Source organism: Aplidium turbinatum, chromosome 5, assembly GCF_918807975.1.
Source record: "Aplidium turbinatum chromosome 5, kaAplTurb1.1, whole genome shotgun sequence".
Lineage (NCBI taxonomy): Eukaryota > Metazoa > Chordata > Ascidiacea > Aplousobranchia > Polyclinidae > Aplidium > Aplidium turbinatum.
This window is the reverse complement of record NC_137476.1, coordinates 35561877-35582801: the sequence shown is the minus strand read 5'-3', so window position 1 is coordinate 35582801 and position 20925 is coordinate 35561877. Positions and strand designations below refer to the sequence as shown.

The following is a 20925-nucleotide window of genomic DNA, read 5'->3' as shown; positions in this document are numbered from 1 at the left end:
TTTTCCAGTTACGGTGATTCCACTGCATATGCTTGTTTTGTTTGTTTTTCATATCTTTATCCTGCATTGCGGGAAAGCGGACTTAAGCGCTATGCATCGGTGTACGCCTTCCGACGTACACCTGACCCACGCTGCAGCCGACGGCAATGTCTGTTTCCGGTTGTCTACTCTACTTATGACTTAAATTTGGTACTACCCATTACTCGAAATCGATCACTGGGTAGAGGCAATTATCGTAAAGTTTCTTGCCCAGAGAAACAACAGCAAGTGCGGGTGGCTGGAGTCGAACATGCAGGCTCTCGACTGCGAGCCCAACGCGCTAACCACTCGGCCACTGCTGCCGACGGTAGGCCGTGGAGTAGGCTACGTATGGTAGAAGGAAGAGGAAAAAAGAAACGTAAATTTGATTGATTAATAATAATTTATTTACGATAAAGACAATTGTAACCCTAACACTAACCCTAACCTTAACCCAGGGATCTCTGAAGAACAGAGATTTTTTCCTCAAAGATCCCTGCCTTAAAATTTCGTCGTTGAATTGTCGGCTTTGAATTGTCGTGATACCGCTTGAAAGGGCTACTTTGTTTTTGCATTGCAAATAGGTTTTGAATCCAATTTAATTTGGTAACGCCCAATTTTGGAGGAAATAATTTACTTCTGAAACTGTTTCAACACATTTGGTTGGTTGGTTTTTGAATCTTTATCTTTTGATTGACAAAGCCTTGATTGGTTATTCCTGGTAGCAGACAGATAGTCGATAAGCAGAGGTTTAATAACATTTGATTCCTTGTTTGTCAAAAACTTTTCAGTACGGTATTATGAAGCAAAAGAAGATTCAAACTTAAGTTACTTTACTGTAAATAACTGATCTGGCCACGAAAAGTTAACACGATTTAAAAAATTAACACAAACTTTTTTTTAGACAGTTTGCTAATAACTTTACTTGGCATTATTTCCACTTTGCCATGATGTGTATTGTTTAGTGCCCCAAGGCGAAAGACATGTCTCATCAGCCAACATGCTCTGGTGATGTGTCACCTCGAAAAGGAAATTTACTGGGTTGAAGTTGAAAGTCATTATATACAAGCCTACCATGAGTCGCTTTTCATAATAACGTTTATTTTACATTCTTTACGCATGTTTTGTTTAATCAAGATTGGCAGGGTAACAGAGTGGGGAAAGTCCAGACAATTATTCTGGTCCTACAAGCTATGTCAAAGGATGACCACCTCCTCAACCAGATTGTTCTAACCTCGCACTCCCAAAAGCCCCAGCGCTTGAAATCTCGACGCCCGTTCTCCCGACATGCTGCAGCTATGTGCAAATCGAACTTCCACATTTCCGAAGTTTGGAACCGTGAATGGAGAGAAGTTGCGAGACCAACCCAATTCACAGTCCTTCCCAATACCAACACCCCACCTGGAGCAGAACTACCCCGGAAGGAATGGGTGAAGCTCAATCGCCTGCGGACTGGAGTGGGCCGTTTTAGCAGCAACATGTTCCAGTGGGGCCTCGCCGATTCACCATCTTGTGCGTGTGGCTCAGATTTTCAAACTGCACACCACATTATCTATCAATGTCCTGTATACCGACCACAAGATAGACATGTGGACCTAACAACGCTCGATGAATACACAATCCATTGGCTGCTGCGCCTGGATGTAACAACGTGATCTGTGGCGGCCTCAAACGCAAGAAGAAGAACACAATTATTGAGGCGGGTCCACTCCTCCACTTCGTAACTTTAGGGAGATATTTCAGTATAGCCTATTTACAGCTAAGCTTATATTTTTGATCATTAAAACAACAAGTTCACACTAAGACGGCGCTGCCAGGAATGAAACAAAACTATAGGACCACATGAAGCTTCTCTCTAATCATGTCAAGATAAAACAATAAAAAAAAGTCTCATGTTAAGATCATGTCATCACTGGCCTTGCAAAGCGAGATGAATAGAGCTCTTTTCCTGCATTTTAAGAGGGAGAACACCATCTTTGAATTCTCAGTTGAGGCTTAAAAGAACATCGGTTTTATATTTGCCGACAGAACCGAGCTGTCTCTTTAGAAAGACCTTTATTAACATAGAGCTTCGGTAGAGAGTTTGTCTTGTTGAACCATAGGCATACGAAGCCGAGTAACGTGATCAAGTTTAACATCTCAAGTTTATTACATATAGAAACACAAAACTACGCAACAAATTAAGTATCGAACGATTTCGACATCACAAGATGTCCTCTTCTTGATGTAGTTAAGTTGCATGTATATTATTTCCTGAAGAGGACATCTTGTGATGTCGAAAACGTTCGATACGGTACTTGATTTGTTGCGTAGTTTTGTGTTTCTATAAGTAATAAACTTGATCACGTTACTCGGCTTCGTATGCCTATGGTTTAACTCAGTGCTGTGTTAACCTTTTGTGGGCCCCGGGGCCAGAATAATTTTGGGCGCTTTATCGTCAAGCAAACCTATAATATTGTGTATATTTTCACTGCACCGATATGGAAATGTGGTTCACTTCAATAGACTTTCTCACAAGTTTAGAAAACAACACAAGTGTAAGTAACCGCAAACACAGGTCTATCATTTCTTAGCTACTCCTTTGGAATGAAAGCCAAAAGTGTTAACAATTTCTAATAAATAAAATACTGGCAATGGAGTATGGTCACGACGCGGTATTACCAACGTACCGCGCAAAATTTCGACTGTTTGAACTTTGCCGCGCGTACCGGCGTACCGTGCAGATAAAATCAAAACTGTAGAAATTATTAATTTCCATTCAGATTTGGTCATCTGACAACATTATTGTTTTTCACCATTTTTATGTTTTATCTGGCAACATTACTTGTTCTGTCAACCAAGGATTTGTAAACAAAAGCAGTGTAAAGCGTTTTGAGGTCAGGTGTTCAATTATTTTTATTCAACATTATTTCATTCCAAGGCAAAGCTTTCATAATTTTATGCAGGCATTCAAGTTAATTAAAGTTTTTAGGGTATGGTAGCCTCTGAGGTTAGTGGCAAGAATAAACAGGTCACTTGTGATAAGAATGATTTTTGTTTTGGATCAAAACAATTTCAGTACCGTACCGTACAACATGTGATATGCCAGGTCTATAAGGTATTTGAAGATAAGAGCAATTTCATGTGCATATATTCAGAAAAAAGTAAATACAAAAGAACGTTTCTGCTAAAAGTTCCCAGCATTCAATAAAAGGCAACTTAGATGAGCTACGATATCAAATTAGATGTCGATAATAAGTGCAGTAAGTTACTCAATTGCCTAAATTGGCCCTAAATTTTTTTCCAAAATTTGCTTTTGTTTAATAGATTCCCTTGCATTTGCTGTGCACTTGTGCAAGTGCACTCTTGTTTTTGGTGGTGTAGGGGCAGTGTGACATTTTGAGATGTTTTGCGTTGCAGTGTACAGGAAGACATGTGCATTACGGCAGCGGACAGGTTTTTCATGCTCACGACATCACTAGTCAAGGATATTTATAATTACGGTGTTGTAGATGTTAAAAATGAAATGATAATTAATTAAACTATCAGAAATGCTATTTTGCTTCCAGCTAACAATTTTTTAAAGCAAAACACTTTTATTGATAAAAATAAATTGAATATGTGAATTCACAAAGGGCCCAACTCCATTTTTTTTCATTTCACTTTTTGTGCTTTCCGATTTCTTTCAATGAAAAGAAATTGAATATGTGAATTCAAACAAGGGCCCTCCAGTTTTTTTTTTCATTTCCCTATTTGTGCTTTCCGATTTCTTTCAATTTCTTCTAAATGATACCGAAAAAAAACAGCCAAATTTTTCAAACATATCAGTAAACACATAAAAAATACCCTATCGATATTTCCATTGATTTTGAAATGGGCCCAACTACAGCAATTGCACTTCAACTTCTCCATAGTTTCTCCACAGAATCTTCACCGAGTGAACTTTTTAGTTATGATGCTTCTTACCAGTATGTTTAAGCATACAATCGTTATCAAGTTTCACCACAAAAGAAAATGACCAAAACAATTAAAACAGTTGTGCCAAAAACACTTTGTGGCAATTGGGCCCTTCTTGAATTCACATATTCAATTGCATCCCACCTGTCATATATATGTTAAATACATCTCCGCAGATCGTGTTACTAACGTTAGGCCTATTGCATTTTAACTTTGTTTTTAGATAGCAATGGTGTTTTTAGAGATGTTCCAGTGTAGTTAGGGCCCAAATTTGAGATGTTTTGGTATAATAAGGGCCTAAACCATCTTCTTAATGGACAAGTACACGCAGTGAAGTTTAGCAACTCAAAAAACACTTTACTGAAACGCAAGAATCTATTATTTGTGAGCCCCCTGAGATGGTGGGCCCGGGCCCCCCCTTGACACAGCACTGGTTCAACTTATTAACATGTATGCAAGGGGACACGAAGATTGGCTTCCTTACTCAATTAAATCTTTTACCATTAGACATAGTCTAAGCTGGAAAGCCTGCAACACAAAAATCCACGCAAACCGTATTTGCACTGCTACCAAACATTTCACTTGCTTTCTGGTAAGAAATTATCAACGTTCAAAATCAAAGGGATGGTGGTTGAACAACCATTGAGACTACGTAGTCATGAAATATTATTATTAGCATGTTATTAGCTTTTATCATGCACGTTATAACGTCCGCGTTTTGTCGCTTCTACTTTTTTCTAGACCTCTGCTATATTTGTCATATATCGTTTTTCGTTGTGGTGGTCAGAAATAAAAACAAACTGAACTGGCCATATGCAACTTCCACTGGAATCTCGCAAATATTTGGCATCATCCTTTGCTTTTTGGCTACTGTGCGCCACCAAGCGAAGTGATTGGCTGGTGGTTAAAAATAAATAAAAAACCTAGAACCCTTGTCAATGCTCTACAGTGGTGGACATTTGTGTGTGCATTGTTGAAAGGCGGATAATTATAAATGCAGTTGCTATGAAACAATATACAATCGCCTTATTAAAATATATAGATAATAAAGGTAAGTTTTTGATGCTTCAAAGGGTAGCCTACCTCACTAACGAGTTCGTTCTGCAGTAGTGCTCAACTGATGCAAGCAAAAAATTGAAACATTGGCGAAACTATTCACCCAGAGCCATGTGGTTAAGTGTTGAAATGTGACAAGTTAATTATATTAGTGTAGAACACTGGGCTAAGTCACTACCTCACCTACATGGAAACGTAGAAATCTGTGAACGTACAAGCTATCATTGCACTGGTTGATGATTTTAGTAAAACCTTCAGTTTTTCTCTCCAAATAAAAACAAACGAGGCAGTCTCCCACAATTGGGGTTATTTGAATGACAGATTTGTGACCCTTCTGTATGTGTAACTCCGGCTTCTTACCAGAATTGTCAAATAAACAAGAGACCTGGAGTGACAGTCTGTCCGAGTTTACACTTGTAGTAGCTGACAACTTAGAATAAGTGGCGCTAGAGTAAATAATACCAATCTTCGTACCAATCTGGGGGCACGCCTTTCGGTGTGCTCCCAAAGACAACACAGCGAAGTCAATGTAGACCAAAACTTACTTGGGAAGAACTTGCAAAGCGCGACCTTGTAGCCCTGAACATGGACTCTACCAACCCAGTGGACCGTTAGATGTGATGTGGAGAGGAAGACTTCGCTCTCGACAGACAGGCCACACCCTCAACATGAGGATTAATCCATGGCCTGTATGACTGAAATTTGTTGATGATGCTCTTGAGCGGGGTCGGCTGCTGCAAGCGCCGCAACAGCATCCGACAAGACACTGCTCCATGTTCAAGCTCAGGTTAGTAATTTCTAGTGACCTGGTATTGGTAGACATGATACAGAATTTGCTGCTTTTTTATTAATAAGACTATAACTGATGTAGAATCAACGTTAAAATACAAGATTTTATAGCCTGGATTACCGCAAAGCAAGACGAATAAATCCCAAGAAAAACTTTTTTTAGGATAAATGTCATAAATAATGTATTACAAATAAACCACGTGCATTGGTGGAAAGTCCCATAGCTATAAACGAAAGAGATACTCGGTAAGGCAGACGAGTATTTGTTATTGGTGTCAAAGTGTTTTGAGACGGACGCTGGATATTCGATAATTTTCTACTTAAATTCGACCACACAAAAGGTTTGGGAACAATTGGTACAAGTTGTTTATCTCGACGAGGAAGTTGGCTATGCTTTGTAAGCAATCTTCATAGACTTAAGATGGCTGAAAACTCGCTTCTTCATATACCAGGAGAGCGGCATCATTAGCACGAACAACAAAATCGCCTGAAACAGCAACAGATTGTGTAAATCATGACGTCACAATAGTGTAGAATAGCATAATCTAATTAAGAAATGAAATATCTTCTGACAGGTGTCAATCCCACAACAATGCTTGATATGAACGACTTGGTTATATGTCTTGTAATGCAAAGAAATTCATTTTCACACGAGTCAGTTCAGTCATAACAGCTGACAGCTAGATCAGGGGTCGGAAACCTTTTTTGGTAAAAAAGCCATAAAAGCTACATTTTTGGAAATATATTTCCGTAAGAACCACATAATGCTTTAACACTTAATACACCTAACACGCGGTGGCAGGTGATGAGTTTATAATAGTGGGGCCATGTGTTTAATAACGAATGGAAAAACAACGGGGGTCTGGGGGACTTTTCCCAATTTTTTTTTAGGAAAATTACATTTAGTTTAGAGCATTCTGAGCGTATTTTCAGCACTAAAAAAAAATAAAACTTTCTGCGCGGAAGAAGCCGTCACGAAAACAGCCGTGGCTTCCCGACCCCTGAGACAGATCATCTTCTTTTAAGCTTATTCAAATAGAATATTCCAAATAAGAAAATAATCCAAAATGTAGATACTAAACTTATGTTCAGCAAACGTTTCGGAAACTAAACTGCGTTATTAATTTAACAATTAGAAGCCCTAATTATTTTGCTGAAAGTGAGTTTAGTATCTACATTTTGGGTTCTTTCTTTTTTGTTGGAGAGACCAAACGTTCCAAAGATACTGTTTCTAAACATTAACAATGTTTTGCAGATAAAAGGCAATTGTTTTAGGCAAATCATTGCAGCTATCACACATTAACCCTTAGAGGACCAGTGGCACACAAATGAACCACAAATTAGACCTGTTCAAAACTGAATATTTTAATTTTTAGCCTCTTGCATTGATTGAATTGAACGGGCTTTATTTTCGAATTCCCTAACCTCGAAAACCTCTAAAAGCCTCTTAGCTTTGTTGCACCAAAAATTGTATTGACCAGTGTAATCTACTGAAAAGAATACAGTACCGTATAATCAAAGTTTGAAGTTTTGTTTTATGATAACAATCGTGAAACATACCCGGAAGCCATATAGCTTCTTGGTGTCATGGTGGGGCTCTGAAGTCCATCGGAGAAATGTGCTCACGTCCTTGGCTAGCTGACTTTGTGTGGCGGGGGTGCCTGAAAAGTTGGGGATAGAATAACGCTTCTGCCATGCCAATCTAGTTGTGTATATTGACAAGAGAGGACGCGTTAGACAGATTGATGTGGAGGCAGGGTGTGAAGGCAATTGCGACACTTGGACGTGAATCCGGCCACCCTCGGGAACGGGAACATCACCGGATTGAGACTGGACTACTACTACTATACAAAGCATCGCAGTAATGAATCAGCAAGAATGGGCTACAATTGAGTGACTCTTTTGGCAACGCTGGGGTGCATTGGCAATGCAATATTCAGTTAGAAAATTAAGGCTTAGAATTTCTTAGTTAAATCAGGCTTTGCTTAACGGTTCTTGCTATTAACTGCTGTAGCTACTCAGCAACATGGTGACCACACAACGTACCGTCTTCGTATTCTATTATTTCGTTATAGAGAGCTTGAGCCATTCCAATGGCCTGGCCAGGGAAGTAGACGTTGTAGTATTGTTCCTCAGCTATTTCCACACCGGCTGGCGCGTCGTGATACCCGGTCAACAATGAAAAGATATAATCCTGATCATGAATAGTTGTGGTGATTTCTCGTGTTTAGTAATGACATTTACAAATCACATCCTTGTATACTACAGTAATGACCAATATGACCACAAAGGCTCATTTCAAAGTTCATATGAACTTTCAGAAGGTTGACAAACAACTAATGACCCTACTTACCTCCCCTCCATGTCTGGCCAGCGTTATGAGGCTGAGATCAGGGGGCAAGGCCCCGTTGTTAGCAGCCCTGGCCTCTTCATCATTAGCATACGGCTTTGGCATGTAGTCTGACAATTTTCCAGGCCGCATAAACATCTTGCCAAGGTCGTTCGGGCCATCTTGGACCATAGCCTGTTGAAAAAAGAATGAGCAATAGAATGGGCAGTTCTTGACCGGTTCAAAAATGTAAAAACGCCGAGGTTAGGTGTTCTAGGCCAATGAGACATCAACAACCAACGTGCTTGGATCAACAATACAAATCTTTGAACAGTAAGCAAATTCATGACTACAGAGCCCCTACGGTACTATGCCAGTAATTCCCTACTTTTTGCACTCAGACTCCTTTCAAAGAACTCCTTTTCTAAACTTCTAAGAGTGGCCTCGAGTGAAAATTGACTTGTTACTCCAGAACATGAACGTTTTCTACCAATACTTCATCCAAATGTCAACGCTTTTTATGCATCCTTAAAAAGTATCCATGGATGCCAGACTTGGAACTTCTTCACTAGACCATTAAGAGGGCGGCTTTGAAGACATGAGCACAAGTGGTTATAACCGGTTGGACATTTTGTCAATCAACTGATGCATCTAACGCAGTTGAGTGAAATCTTTGCAACCATTTGGGTTGTGTACGAAAATTTTATTAAAATATTACCTCAGCAGCTAAAGCCTTTGCTTCTGCTTCAGTGTGGGTGACACCAACTAAGTTCCTAAAGGCCAAATAGTTCATGCTATGACATGCCGCACATACTTGCTGGTAGACTTGAAAGCCACGGCGGACGCTGCAAACAAATGAGTGAAATGAACTGGTCATGTACATTGTATAATGTTACCAACTTAACCACAACTTCTTGAACATTACAACCCAGGTTTATATCAAACAAATTGATGGCTATAAAGAGAGTTCTAAATTGTAAAAATTAAAAACAAAAAAACACCTGACAAGTAAAAGCGTAAGCCAGTAAGAATAATGAAGTCAATAGTGTTCTTCTTCTTTCGTTCGAGACTAGATCAAATCAAATTTCAGGGCAGGTGGTGGAGAGCCAGGTGAGGTGAGTGTAGCTTCGTCAAGCGTTGCTATACCATGCGTTCCATTTCGGAATGGCCCGTTTCGGCGAGTCCGATTCGGTGAGTTCCCTATACGGTGAGAGCCTTTTTCGGTGAGAGCCCTATTCGGTGATTTATTTTTTTAATTATTGGGTATCCTAGCCTAATTATAATTGCCGTTATAGGGTTAGGGGTTAAGGGTTAGTGGTTAGAGGTTAGGAAATAGGGGTTAGGGGTTAAGGGTAGGGTTAGGGTCTTATTTCAACGTTTAGCGACGTTAAAACGATGTAAAAGCGGCAATGATAATTAGGCTACGGTACCCAATAATTTTCAAAAAAAAATTCAAAAAAATCACTGAATAGGGCTCTCACCGAAAAAAGCTCTCACCCAAAAGGCTCTCACCGAATCGGACCAACCGAATAGTAGCAGACCCGTTCCATTTGGTGCCTTGTAGATGGGGCATTCGAGAACGAAATGGTCAGCAGTTTGTTCCTCCGCGCCGCATTCGCAGGCCGATGAGGGAGCCAGACCCCACTTGTGCATGTTGGAATGGAAGCGACCGACTCCGGTTCGGATTCTGTTGAGCTTGACCCAAGTCGGCCGAGGCAGGTCCATACCAGGGGGGCGCGCCACCGGGTGGGGTATAAAACCATGTAGTTTGGTGTCGGTGGCGCACCACGCTGCATTTCAAGTGTCTTCCATGAAGTGTGCTGCGCTGATGGCATGATCGCTGAATGTATGTAGTACTTCAACAGCAACAATTCAATAGTGTTGTTAACAATAAACAATGATTCAAGGATTAAGCGATGTTGGTTTTTGTCAATAAGTCAACAGGTTAAACATAATATTGCATGACTGAAATGAATCAAGAACTCCTTAATGAACAGAGCATATAGATAGTGTTGCCATCAATGTGAGCAACTACCTGGCTGAGTCCAGTGTTGTCAGTAATCCCTTATGCTTGAAAGGATAGCTTGGAGGGTGCAGTTCATCCTCAGAAGCATGGACAGAATGATGAAGTGCAAGTGTTGTGATGACTCCAGTTCCACATATTAAAGCTGTTGACCCAATCACCTTGACAGAATAGAAGACGCTTAATTGTAATGTCAAAAAGACAATTATTTCTTAACTTAAATTGTTTTTGAAGACACAGCAATTTGGTGTTTAGCATAAGATATATATATAACTTACTATTTTCTTTCCTCTTGAGAAACTAGAAATGTTGTGTTTTTGACTAGTCTTGCCATGCTGGACCAACAACAGCCTACTAGATCCTAATGTTCTGCTTAAGGCTGATGCCATTCTAATCTGGTTGTAGACCTGCTGAGAGTAGTACAAAGAGTAACTTGGTCAATGGTCATTGGTCATGCATACTATCGCTATTACTTTTCAATGCAGTTAGTTTATTTATAATTTAGGGGCTCAATATGTGAACTACAAAACTTTGGGCAGTCCTGATTTAGACAAATTTGAACCTCAAAATACCAATTACAAAATAAGTTGTAGTGATTTTATCTCAAAATCTAAAAGACATAATTTGATAGGATCGGCAGGACAGCTACATCAATTGATTATTGAGAGTAAGGTGGAAGGAAAGAGGTGCAGGGAAAGAAAAAGGCAAACTTGGGAGATGATGTAAAACAGTGAGCTTACACGTCAAGTATCAGGGAAGCAAAAAGAATACCGTAGTGGGAAAACATAATGCGCAGAAGCAATGACGGAGTTCTGGTTTTTTTTTTTCGGTCATTTGTCGGTCATTGACCGATTTTTTAGCAAAATGTCCGAAAAAAATATAGTGAATTCGATCAAAATGACCGAAAAAATATGTAGTCAACGCGCGCAAATCGATTTCAGTGATTGAAAAGAAGCTTCTTGCGCCACTCTACAATTTTTTGTCAATCGGAAATACAAGACATAGACTTAGTCAAATTTCAAATGACGTAGACTTAGTGTTTGAACGTTGATCCAATGTCTTATTATATGTGATAACGCAAATACAGAAGTAACATTTCCCAAACGTGATTTTCAAGTGTGACGCAATGTTGCGTTGCCTTGGAAAGGTCAAACCGCTTGGTAGAGATTGATCGGTCCGTTCTGTCAATCGGGACATTTTCTCAGCATGTTGCATTATCAATTTTTGAGCTAGTGGTCAACCCTTTCGAAATGTTATTGACCAGACATGGATAAACAACGAAGTATCCCTTTGAACTGGTAACCTAGTAAATAGTCACCAGAAGAACGCAAATTACTTTAATTATCAAATGCCTGGTGAACAGTCTCTCTCTGTTTTTATCCCTTTGAACATTGATCCAATGTCTCATTGCTTGTGATAAACGCAAACATGAAAGTAACACACTCAAAGACTTCAACTTCCTAGAAATACCACTGCGTTTTCAAATCTTTCCTTCGAGTCGTGGAAAAGATTGATCTGTCAGTCAAGAAGTTATCCCAGCATATTGCATAATGTTGTTAACTTTTGAGCTGGTGATAACCTCTGTGAAATGTTTGACTCCACATTGATAGATAGTGATTTTGTGTGATGGTTTTTGCAACGTCGTACTCCACTCCATTAAAAATTTTAAATTTGAAGTAATGTGTAATTGCGAACCAGGTGACAATTGGCGGAAAGTTTTAACAATAGCTGCAAAGCGTGGCATAGATTGGCCAAGTTTGGCAGCTAATTGCTAATGCTTTGCTGACTTTTAATGAAGAAAAGTGAACGCAACCGTAGATTGTGGATTCAGTTTGCATTCTCGGTTGCAAACTCCAACAAGACATCGAAGCGAGCACGCTACAACGTAAGCGGTGAAATTGTTGATGAGTTAAATCACTTTGTAAATGCGAACCATTAGAGCGTAACGTGTTTTTTTATTTGGTCATTCTTACTTGTTTATATTCCTTTCCGTTGTGCAATAAAAGATGTCTGCGGTCGGGTGTTGCAAGGTTGAGTTTCGCTGATGAACGTTGAAGAAACGTTTGTCTGTTCTAACTTTTCTCAGATATAACACGACACCGTTTCTCAGCGAAACTTCATGTTGTAGCTAGTCAGGAAGTGCAAATTTTGGTTTGTATCAGGAAATTTTTGGTTTGTATCATTTGTATCAGGTTTGTATCACTTGAAAGGAAATATTTTCATCAGAAAAAATGACCAAAATAAATAAAAAATTACCGAATTTTTTGAAGTCATTTCGGACAAATGACCGAAAAGTCTCAGCGAAAAAAAAAATCCCAGGGATGGACACATGATGATATGAGAATGATTTTATCATATATACACAATACACAGCAATTCCACCACATTATTGTAGGCTTTACAGCAGTGGTTTTTGGATTCACGACCTATACGGGGGGTCACAAGCTATTTTTTGGGGGGTTGTAAGAGGGAGCAAGTCTTTTAGGCGCAGACAGTTAGGCACCGGTCAAATAGGGGCGCACACTGTGACGTCAGGATATTTAGGTGTGGAACACTGTGGCGCCTGTTCATTTAGGTGCTATTTCTACTAAAGTATGCAGATTGTATCAGCTTGGCAGGTAGGACAATGCTTTTCACACAAAATGTTATATTGAACAGAAAAATATGTCATGACTTCCGTGAGTGAAGCTGCTTAAACCGGCAATGCTTTTCACACAAAATGTTACATTGAACAGAAAAATATATTGTTTATTTAATGCGCGTGGTCGGCACTTATTTGTTGTTAGTCCAGGTTTGCATCGACGAAAGCTTTATCAATAAATTATTCAAGTTTCTGAACACGATTGAGTTCACTTTTAGTTATACAAGTCAAATAATAACTACACTAAACATCAGTAAAAAATAGCCTACCTATATTCAAGCGGGTGGTAGGCTTGAGTGAACAGTAACTTAGTTTTCCGTCACTAGGTTATTGCCAAAGCTGAGTAAATATTCCTAGTAAAGTCTGCAGATTGTATCAGCTTGGCAGGTAGGACAATGCTTTTCACACAAAATGTTACATTGAACAGAAAAATATATTGTTTTTTTAATGCGCGTGGTCGGCATTTATTTGTTGTTAGTCCAGGTTTGTGTCAGCGAAAGCTTTATTAATAAATTATTCAAGTTTCCGAACATGACTGAGTTCACTTTTAGTTATATATACAAGTCAAATAATAACTACACTAAACATCAGTAAAAAATACCTTTATTTAAGCGGGTGGTAGGCTTGAGTGAAGAGTAACTTAGTTTTCCGTCACTAGGTTATTGCCAAAGCCAAGCTGATACAATCTGCATACTTTACTAGGAATAGCACCTAAATGAACGGGCTCCGCACTTAAATATCCAGACGCCACAGTGTGTGCACCTATTTGACCGGCGCCTAACTGTCTGCACCTAATAGATGAGGACCCTCGTAAGATGCCTGCAAGTCAAGTATATTTTAATCAATTTTTTTTTGAGAAAAGAATAAAAAATGTGTTTTTTTGCAATTGACCATTTCTCAAACTAAGATTACAGTACTCTACTGTTTAAGCTTTTAGCGTTTATACCTAAAACTTGTAAGTTGTTTGTACAGACTAAAAGGTTAAGCAGAAATTATGCTATCAAAAAAATGAGGTTATATGGAAATCCAATGACAAAATTGGATTTGTAAGTATTCTTTCCAATGGTATTGAAAAACCTCAGTGTGTACTTTCTATGACAATTCTTTCAACAACAGTTCCACTCAGTATTTTTTATTTAAGTTGCATGGGACTTAATAATTGCAGTTCTACTCATTGACAAGCTTCAGATATACAGAACCAACCATCTCACGAAAACTGGTTTCAATCAATCCATAACTGCATTAAACATTGCTAGAAATTCAACTGGTGAAAAAATGCAAAAATGAAGCTTTTATTCAAAAGTTTTTCACCTAATCTAGCCAAGTTCGATAGAAAATGGAATTATTAAGTCGGAGGAAATGTAATATGGACACTGTATGTACAGTAGTATATAATAACATCACCAAGATGTTTTTATTCCAGTTTACAGTAGACCAGTGAAATAAGAAATAAGTTACTCGATATTGGCATCAATCAATTTTGCTTAAATTTTGCATTAAATATGCTTTTATTGAACGTTTTTATGGGGAGTCGCGAGGCTACATTGACTGCTCTTAAGGAGTCGCAGTGCAAAAAAGGTTGAAAACCAATGCTTTAAAATATAAAAATATCTTGTTCATGAAAAAAATACCCATTTAAGTTAACAAATACGATTTTTCATGATATAAGAGGTCCATGAAAAAAACGTCTGGATATTTGCGCATTAACTAGATTGGATAGCATTAGCTGATAATTAACAATTTACTAATTCCTAAAAAAGTGTTGTTAAATATATTTTTAATGTTTTGGATTTGCAAATTTTTCATTTTATAGGTATTGCATTTATAGAGAATGTGAAATCTTTTGTTTTGTAACAAAATACCGTACGCTTGGGCTGGGTTTTCTTTTTCGGTCATTGACCGATTTTTTATCAAAATGTCCGAAAAAAATATAGTCAATTTGGTCAAAATATCCGAAAAAATATATAGTCAATTGACTATATATGACCAAAAATGACCGAAATAAATAAAAAATTACCGAATTTTTTCAAGTCATTTCGGACAAATAACTGAAAAGTCTCAGCGAAAAAAAAAACCCAGCGCTTGGGCATACAACGTTATACTTGACTAACAAATAATAACTATAAGGCTTTGTTTATTATGGATGGTATTGATAACGACAACCTCTGCCTTGATAAAACACTTAACTTTTTCTGTGTAACGCTTGCATTTATCCTGAGCAGGCATGGAAATAAAAATGTAAAACCCAAGCTTGCCCTGTTCTAAGGGTTGCAAGTCGATATTGAAAAATGTAGGGAATAAATCGATATCGATAGTCAAACAAAAAAGTAGAGAAATATCCGATTTCGATAGCTTCCAAAAAAAGTAGAGAAATATCCAATTTCAATTGCTTCCCAAAAAACTAGAGAATAAAGAATAGGCTAATCGATATTAAACGCAATTAAAAAAATACAAAATCTAGTGTATATATATATATGTATCTAATTTTATACTGCCTACCAGTGACATTCCCTTTCTGCTCAATCATGCATAACTTCAAACAAAATGCTTATCCTTTCAACTCCGCTTGATTGGTATTGTTCAATTATCGTTTATCTCGTATGAGCGTCAAAATATGCTATGATATCTTTGTCCGTCATATGTTATTAACCACTTATATAGCTACGGATTTTTGCTTACGTCATGGTGCCATGCCAACGGCGTTTTTTTCGCAAATTTTTTTCCGGCGTTTTCGGCTGTAATATGGGCTTGTTAACTCATCCGAATGGCATATCTTCATCTTCAAAACCGTATCTTCATCTTCAAAACTGTCGGCTTCGTAGCCGAGTGGTGAGAACGTCTGCGCGACGTTCGAAAGGACGTGGGTTCGACACCGCTCCAGAGCACGCGGCTGTGTCTCGGCGAAAGACACTTAAAGGCAAGTCAAAATAAGGGGAGCAGCTGACTCGAAGACTATATGTCACTTCGTTGCTTCCTGTCGTCTGTTGTATCGCATCTGTGATCGCAGTGTACTGTATGTTATCGCAATGGGCGCAAATAAAAGCATGATTATAAAAAAAAAAAAAAATCAGCTTCTTTTGCATAGATTCAACGTATTCAGTCCTTCAATCAATGTAAAATGATTTGTTTAAAAACCCTTGTGGCGAAACTCCAAAAACTCCGTTTGAAACTCATAAAGCAAGTGAGCTCATGCGAAACGTATTCATCTTCGCTCCACGTGAAGTAATCAGCAGTTTTTACATAAATTCAACGGGTCCAGGCCTTGAATCAACGTGAAAAGACTCATTGAATTTAGGCAGTTTGAACAGACTTTTCTCAAAACTGCTTGCAGACAGACCTACTTTTCGCTGAGAAAACATAACCATAACGATGATTTATTGAAGCCAAACTACCCGGTATTTCTGAGAGATAACGGAAGCTTTAGGAAATTCATCGAAGCGATACAAGCTGTATACGACCGTAAACGCTGTTCCAACGTTAAGCAATAAAAATTTGCGCCCCTAGACGCTTGCCGTTGAATTGGCAGACACAACACGCGTGCATCAACGCTTGCCGTAGCTAAGTGGTTAAGTAGAATTAAGGCAGTGGCTATTTCACCGGCTCCGGTTTTTGAATCTGAAACACTATTTGACCGGTCATGACGTCACTATTTTTTTCTTTTTCTCTTTCAGAGCAAAAGACGAGAAGTGCCTATATAAGTTCTAAATTTGACAGTTTTATGCAACACGTTCTCTGGCGCGTGCGATACGTCTCCTGTTCCCACTCTAGAAGGAATGAGTTCGATACTACGCGGAAGCGTTCTTTTTCTTTTATTTAACTAATTTTTGACCCGAAGTGCATTTTTTTAGTCAATTTTTAATTTGAGTTGCCTACAGCGCAATTTTTTATGTCTTTTCAAATGTGAGTAATAAAGTTAGAGTTTTTTTAATTTGCTGAAATTTGAGAATTTCTCTGGGTAATTTTCCGTTCGTCATAAGAGGATGTGACTGTGTTTGCCGAACGACGCATTACATTCACATACCATTACCATTATTAACATCCTCTTATGACAAACGGCAAATTACCTAGAGAAATTCTCAAATTCAAGAAAATTAAAAAAACTCTAACTTTATTACTCACATTTGAAAAGACATAAAAAATTGCGCTGTAGGCAACTCAAATTAAAAATTGACTACAAAAATGCACTTCCAGTCAAAATTTAGTTAAAAGAAAAAAAAGAAAGAGAACGCTTCCGGGTAGTACCGAACTCAATCCCTCTAGAGTGGGAGCCGCAGACGTAGCGCACGTGCCACAGAACGTGTTGAATAAATCTGTCAAATTTAGAACTTATACTGTATAGGCGCTTCTCGTCTTTTGCTCTGAAAGAGAAAAAGAAAAAATAGTGACGTCATGACCGGTCAAATAGTGTTTCAGATTTAAAGACCGGAGCCGGTCAAATAGCCACTGCCTAGAATTAAAGGCTTGAAAAAAGTCGCAAAACAATCGATAAAGAATATCGATTCAGTCAAAAAAGTAAAGAAAGAACCATAAACAATATTGGCGGAAAAAAGAAAAGACTTGGACGTAATCGATATTGAAAAAGTAGAGAATAGTGCTATCGAATAGCGATTTGGAACCGATACTTGCAACCCTGACTGTTCTATATCAATTTGAAGAGAAACCAGTAGAGTACCATACGCTATGCTTTCTGAGGTGAGATCAGCTACACAACAATACTACTGGTAGTGTTAAAGCATAACCGAAGCATGTTGGACTGCTTTTGAAAGTATCTATTAATGTGAATTTCAGTGTTTTATATGTACGGCACCATCAGAGATCTGGGCACCATGCCTGCATTGTATAAATGCAATAGCCTATCAAACACTACTTTTCTCCATGTGGAAGCTACATCATGAAAGTACCTGAAAAATTCATGCAGTTATGAAAGTCAAGGTTACCCCACTAGTTTAAGTAAAACTTAAGGGGCAGAAGAGAGAGTACGGTACCGTACCTAAGTTGGCTTTGCTACAAACTTTAAATATTCTAGGCTACTATCAAATTTCCATCATACTATTATGACTCCTTCCAAGAATTCTCGCACTCCTTCAAATGAAATATAGTAGAAAATATTATTATCAGCAAGCAGTGTGCCGAAATTTGCAAATACTTATTTCAAATTTTTTCAGAAATCAGTGTCAATTATCCAGTCTTGACTTTCGCATCTGAGAGGACAAGTCACATTAGTGTTTCCAATCTAGAGTTAGACAAAAACAAAATCAAAAGGGTTGTTGGTGTGAATTCAAAATAATACATTTTTATTTGTGATTTCTCCCTTTTTTTCTTCCTTGTCGTGTGAGCCTCTGGGGCGAGAGATTATCCTTTTACCACCTTAGATTCACTGTGTTCCAGGACTACACTGAAAGGCTGCTAGATATCAACCAGCCTTTTCCTTTCATGAAATGATAGCCTACTGCCCGGACGCGTTAATGACGAAAAATAAAATGATTGATTGAATGCAATTTTAATTTTAAAGTTAACTTCATGTTCACAAGGTGTTTAAACGAATCCTTGTATTTGGCTGAGGTATTAAATTTAACTGAGGGGTGTCTAGATTAAATAAGTTTGTAAACAATACATTGTTTTCATAATGGTTAATATAATAATGGTTATAGGTCAATTTTGGAATAATTTGAAGTATTAAACACTTAGCCATAGGCCAGGCTACACGTATAGTCGAGAGGACGGCGAAAAGTCTGAAGCATCCGTCCATACTTTGTTGTAACTGTTACAGCAACGTCCTGAGTATAAGCACAGTAGTGGAGATGATATGAGAATGGTATCTTGGTTTCTACAAGTATGAGTTTATTGCAAAGAAAAAAAGTAAAACCTCCAGATCGAAAAATTACGTTGCAGCCAAATAATGTCTAGCTTGATTATAAATAGAACGAGATGAACTGAATCAAAGTCATGATCAGCACCTAAAACTACACTACAACCACAACACAACTAAACTGACACCGTGACTTTCAAGAAAAGAATCCGTGGTGAACTGACTGAAAATATCGTACTACCCAATGACTGAGAAAAACCATAGGCTATTGATTTTTGTTTAACGCTACACGGTCCATTTAAGAGAAACTCAGTGTGATTAAAATGGTCCAAGCAATGCAGTGATGTGGCATGCGGCAGATGCACAACGCAAAACGACGTAAAACTACGTATGTGTGTATCAAACTGCAGATTGCAAAAGAATACACAATTACTGTAAGCGTTTCAAATCCCTAATAAACGGCATAAAATCTTGAATAAACGCAAAAAGTTTAGTTAGCGTTTCAAATTTTTAATAAATAATACAAATTTTAAAGAGACGCACAATTGTAGCAAAACCGCAGGAACCAAAAAGGTTTCCATGTTTCGCAACAGCAATAAGACGCAAGGAAACGAAAGAAACATAAGAAAAGCCGCAGGCCCTACACACGTTTTGAATCTTTTAATTTTTTTGACCTCTCACCGTCCAATAGCGTATTGATTTCGAGTAATGGGTAGTACCAAATTTAAGTCATAAGTAGAGTAGACAACCGGAAACAGACATTGCAGTCGGCTGCAGCGTGGGTCAGGTGTACGTCGGAAGGCGCACACCGATGCATAGCGCTCAAGTCCGCTTTCCCGCAATGCAGGATAAAGATAATAAAACAAAACAAAAACAAAAAAATATAAGCTATCACTTCAGGGATATCTAAAGTAGGGGATACGAAGGCTTTTATTACGCCTGACAATAGAAGGGCTTTTGTATATCGTAATTAATCTGCGTTTATCGTAAAATGACAATTGGCACCGATAGTAGTTTAATAAATCTTGTTATGATAACTTGAATTGCGCTATTAGAATCAGGCCTGGATATTCACAGCATGCTCATGGTTGCTTGTTAATTCAACTACCCATATACTTGCGTTACATCCAGCCTGCTGCAAAGGCTTTGGTTTGGTTTGGTTTTGAACCTTTATCCTCGGACTGACAAAGCCTTGATAGGTTATTCCTGGTACTTGTTCGCATACTTGTAGAGGCACTTGACGCAGGGCCGGTTACCGAGATTGGCAGAGTGAAGCTTTTCCGATTGTTGAAGTCTTGTTGCCGAGAAATTATTCCATTCACTAGGTGCCGCTGAATGGAGAGCAGTCCTGAAATGCGTTGCTCAAACGCACACCCCGAGAGTCGAACCAGCGCCGTGTGATCTTGAGCCCGGCGCGTAACCACTGAGCTATCGGGGCGGACAGCTTACCGGTTACTAGCTTACCGGTTACTTACCTTGTTAAAAAAAACAGCTTACCGGTAACTTTTCAACTGTGTTTGTAAACAAGTATTCTTTAACTATGCTCTATGTAACATTTGCTAACTGTCTTCTGTAGCTCATTGTACCAGCTGCACTACAAAACTTTCTACGATTTAAAAAAAAAACACATGTTTAAAGCACTACAAACTACCGCCCTGGTAGTGTCATGAGAATAAGGCAATTGCTGCGAGCCTTCATATCCCCTTCTCTAGATATCCCTGTATCACTTGTTTTAGCTTGTATTATATTTTTGTCCCGCTCATGTCTTAACAAAAACGAGATGATACAAAACATGTTTTATTTGAACTTTGGTTGCTCGTTTTTTTGAAAGGTAGGCTACCTGTCATTGTGCTCACTTTTCTCATTGCATTGATTTTGCATTTAATACAAAATTAATGCTTTTTGTGTCCACAAAATTTTTGATGCTGACTCTGATGGTAGGCTACATTTAATAGAAGTCCGCCCCGATAGCTCAATTGGTTAGCGCGTCACTTCTGGAACGAAGAAACTTCAAGATCAAGCGGCGCTGGTTCGACACTCGGGGTGTGCGCTTGAGCAACGCACGTTAAGGACTGTTCCCGACAATTTTGTTCACCAAATCAAACGTCATATAAAAACCGTTATGGTCTACTTAACCTAGCTGGCATCTTACGTCATGGAAATTGCTAGAAAATGTCCAAATATTGCACCATCGGTCGTAAGACCTGATGAAATATTGCATCACTACCTTTGAACACCGGTTTGAATTGCGTGACAATGTCTTTCATTATTGCGTCACAGTTACTGTCTACGTGCATTTGAGATATCGCAAATTATTCTAGTCA

The 20925-nt window shown here is 38.5% G+C and overlaps 1 protein-coding gene across 1 annotated transcript; it reads right to left on the bottom strand.

Moving 5' to 3' along the window:
• Positions 1 to 5837: 5837 nt before the first annotated feature.
• Positions 5838 to 10558, bottom strand: LOC145770363 (cytochrome c1, heme protein, mitochondrial-like). Its single transcript, XM_082581987.1, has 7 exons — positions 10430 to 10558; positions 10164 to 10312; positions 8847 to 8973; positions 8153 to 8323; positions 7846 to 7993; positions 7360 to 7460; positions 5838 to 6286 (listed from the first exon to the last, which is right to left on the bottom strand). Exons 1-7 carry the CDS (start codon positions 10538 to 10540, stop codon positions 6188 to 6190), a joined length of 906 nt encoding a protein of 301 aa, XP_082438113.1. The 5' UTR covers positions 10541 to 10558; the 3' UTR covers positions 5838 to 6187.
• Between the last annotated feature and the right edge of the window lie 10367 nt (positions 10559 to 20925).

Bases quoted from the DNA above. Each gene is read 5' to 3' on its own strand.
- LOC145770363 (XM_082581987.1), bottom strand. From the start codon at position 10,540: ATGGCATCAGCCTTAAGCAGAACATTAGGATCTAGTAGGCTGTTGTTG. The intron at 8,324-8,846 runs GTAATATTTTAA...TTTTTTCAACAG, and splicing joins CAAAGGCTTTAGCTGCTGAG to GCTATGGTCCAAGATGGCCC. The intron at 7,994-8,152 runs GTAAGTAGGGTC...ATTCATGATCAG, and splicing joins TGGCCAGACATGGAGGGGAG to GATTATATCTTTTCATTGTT.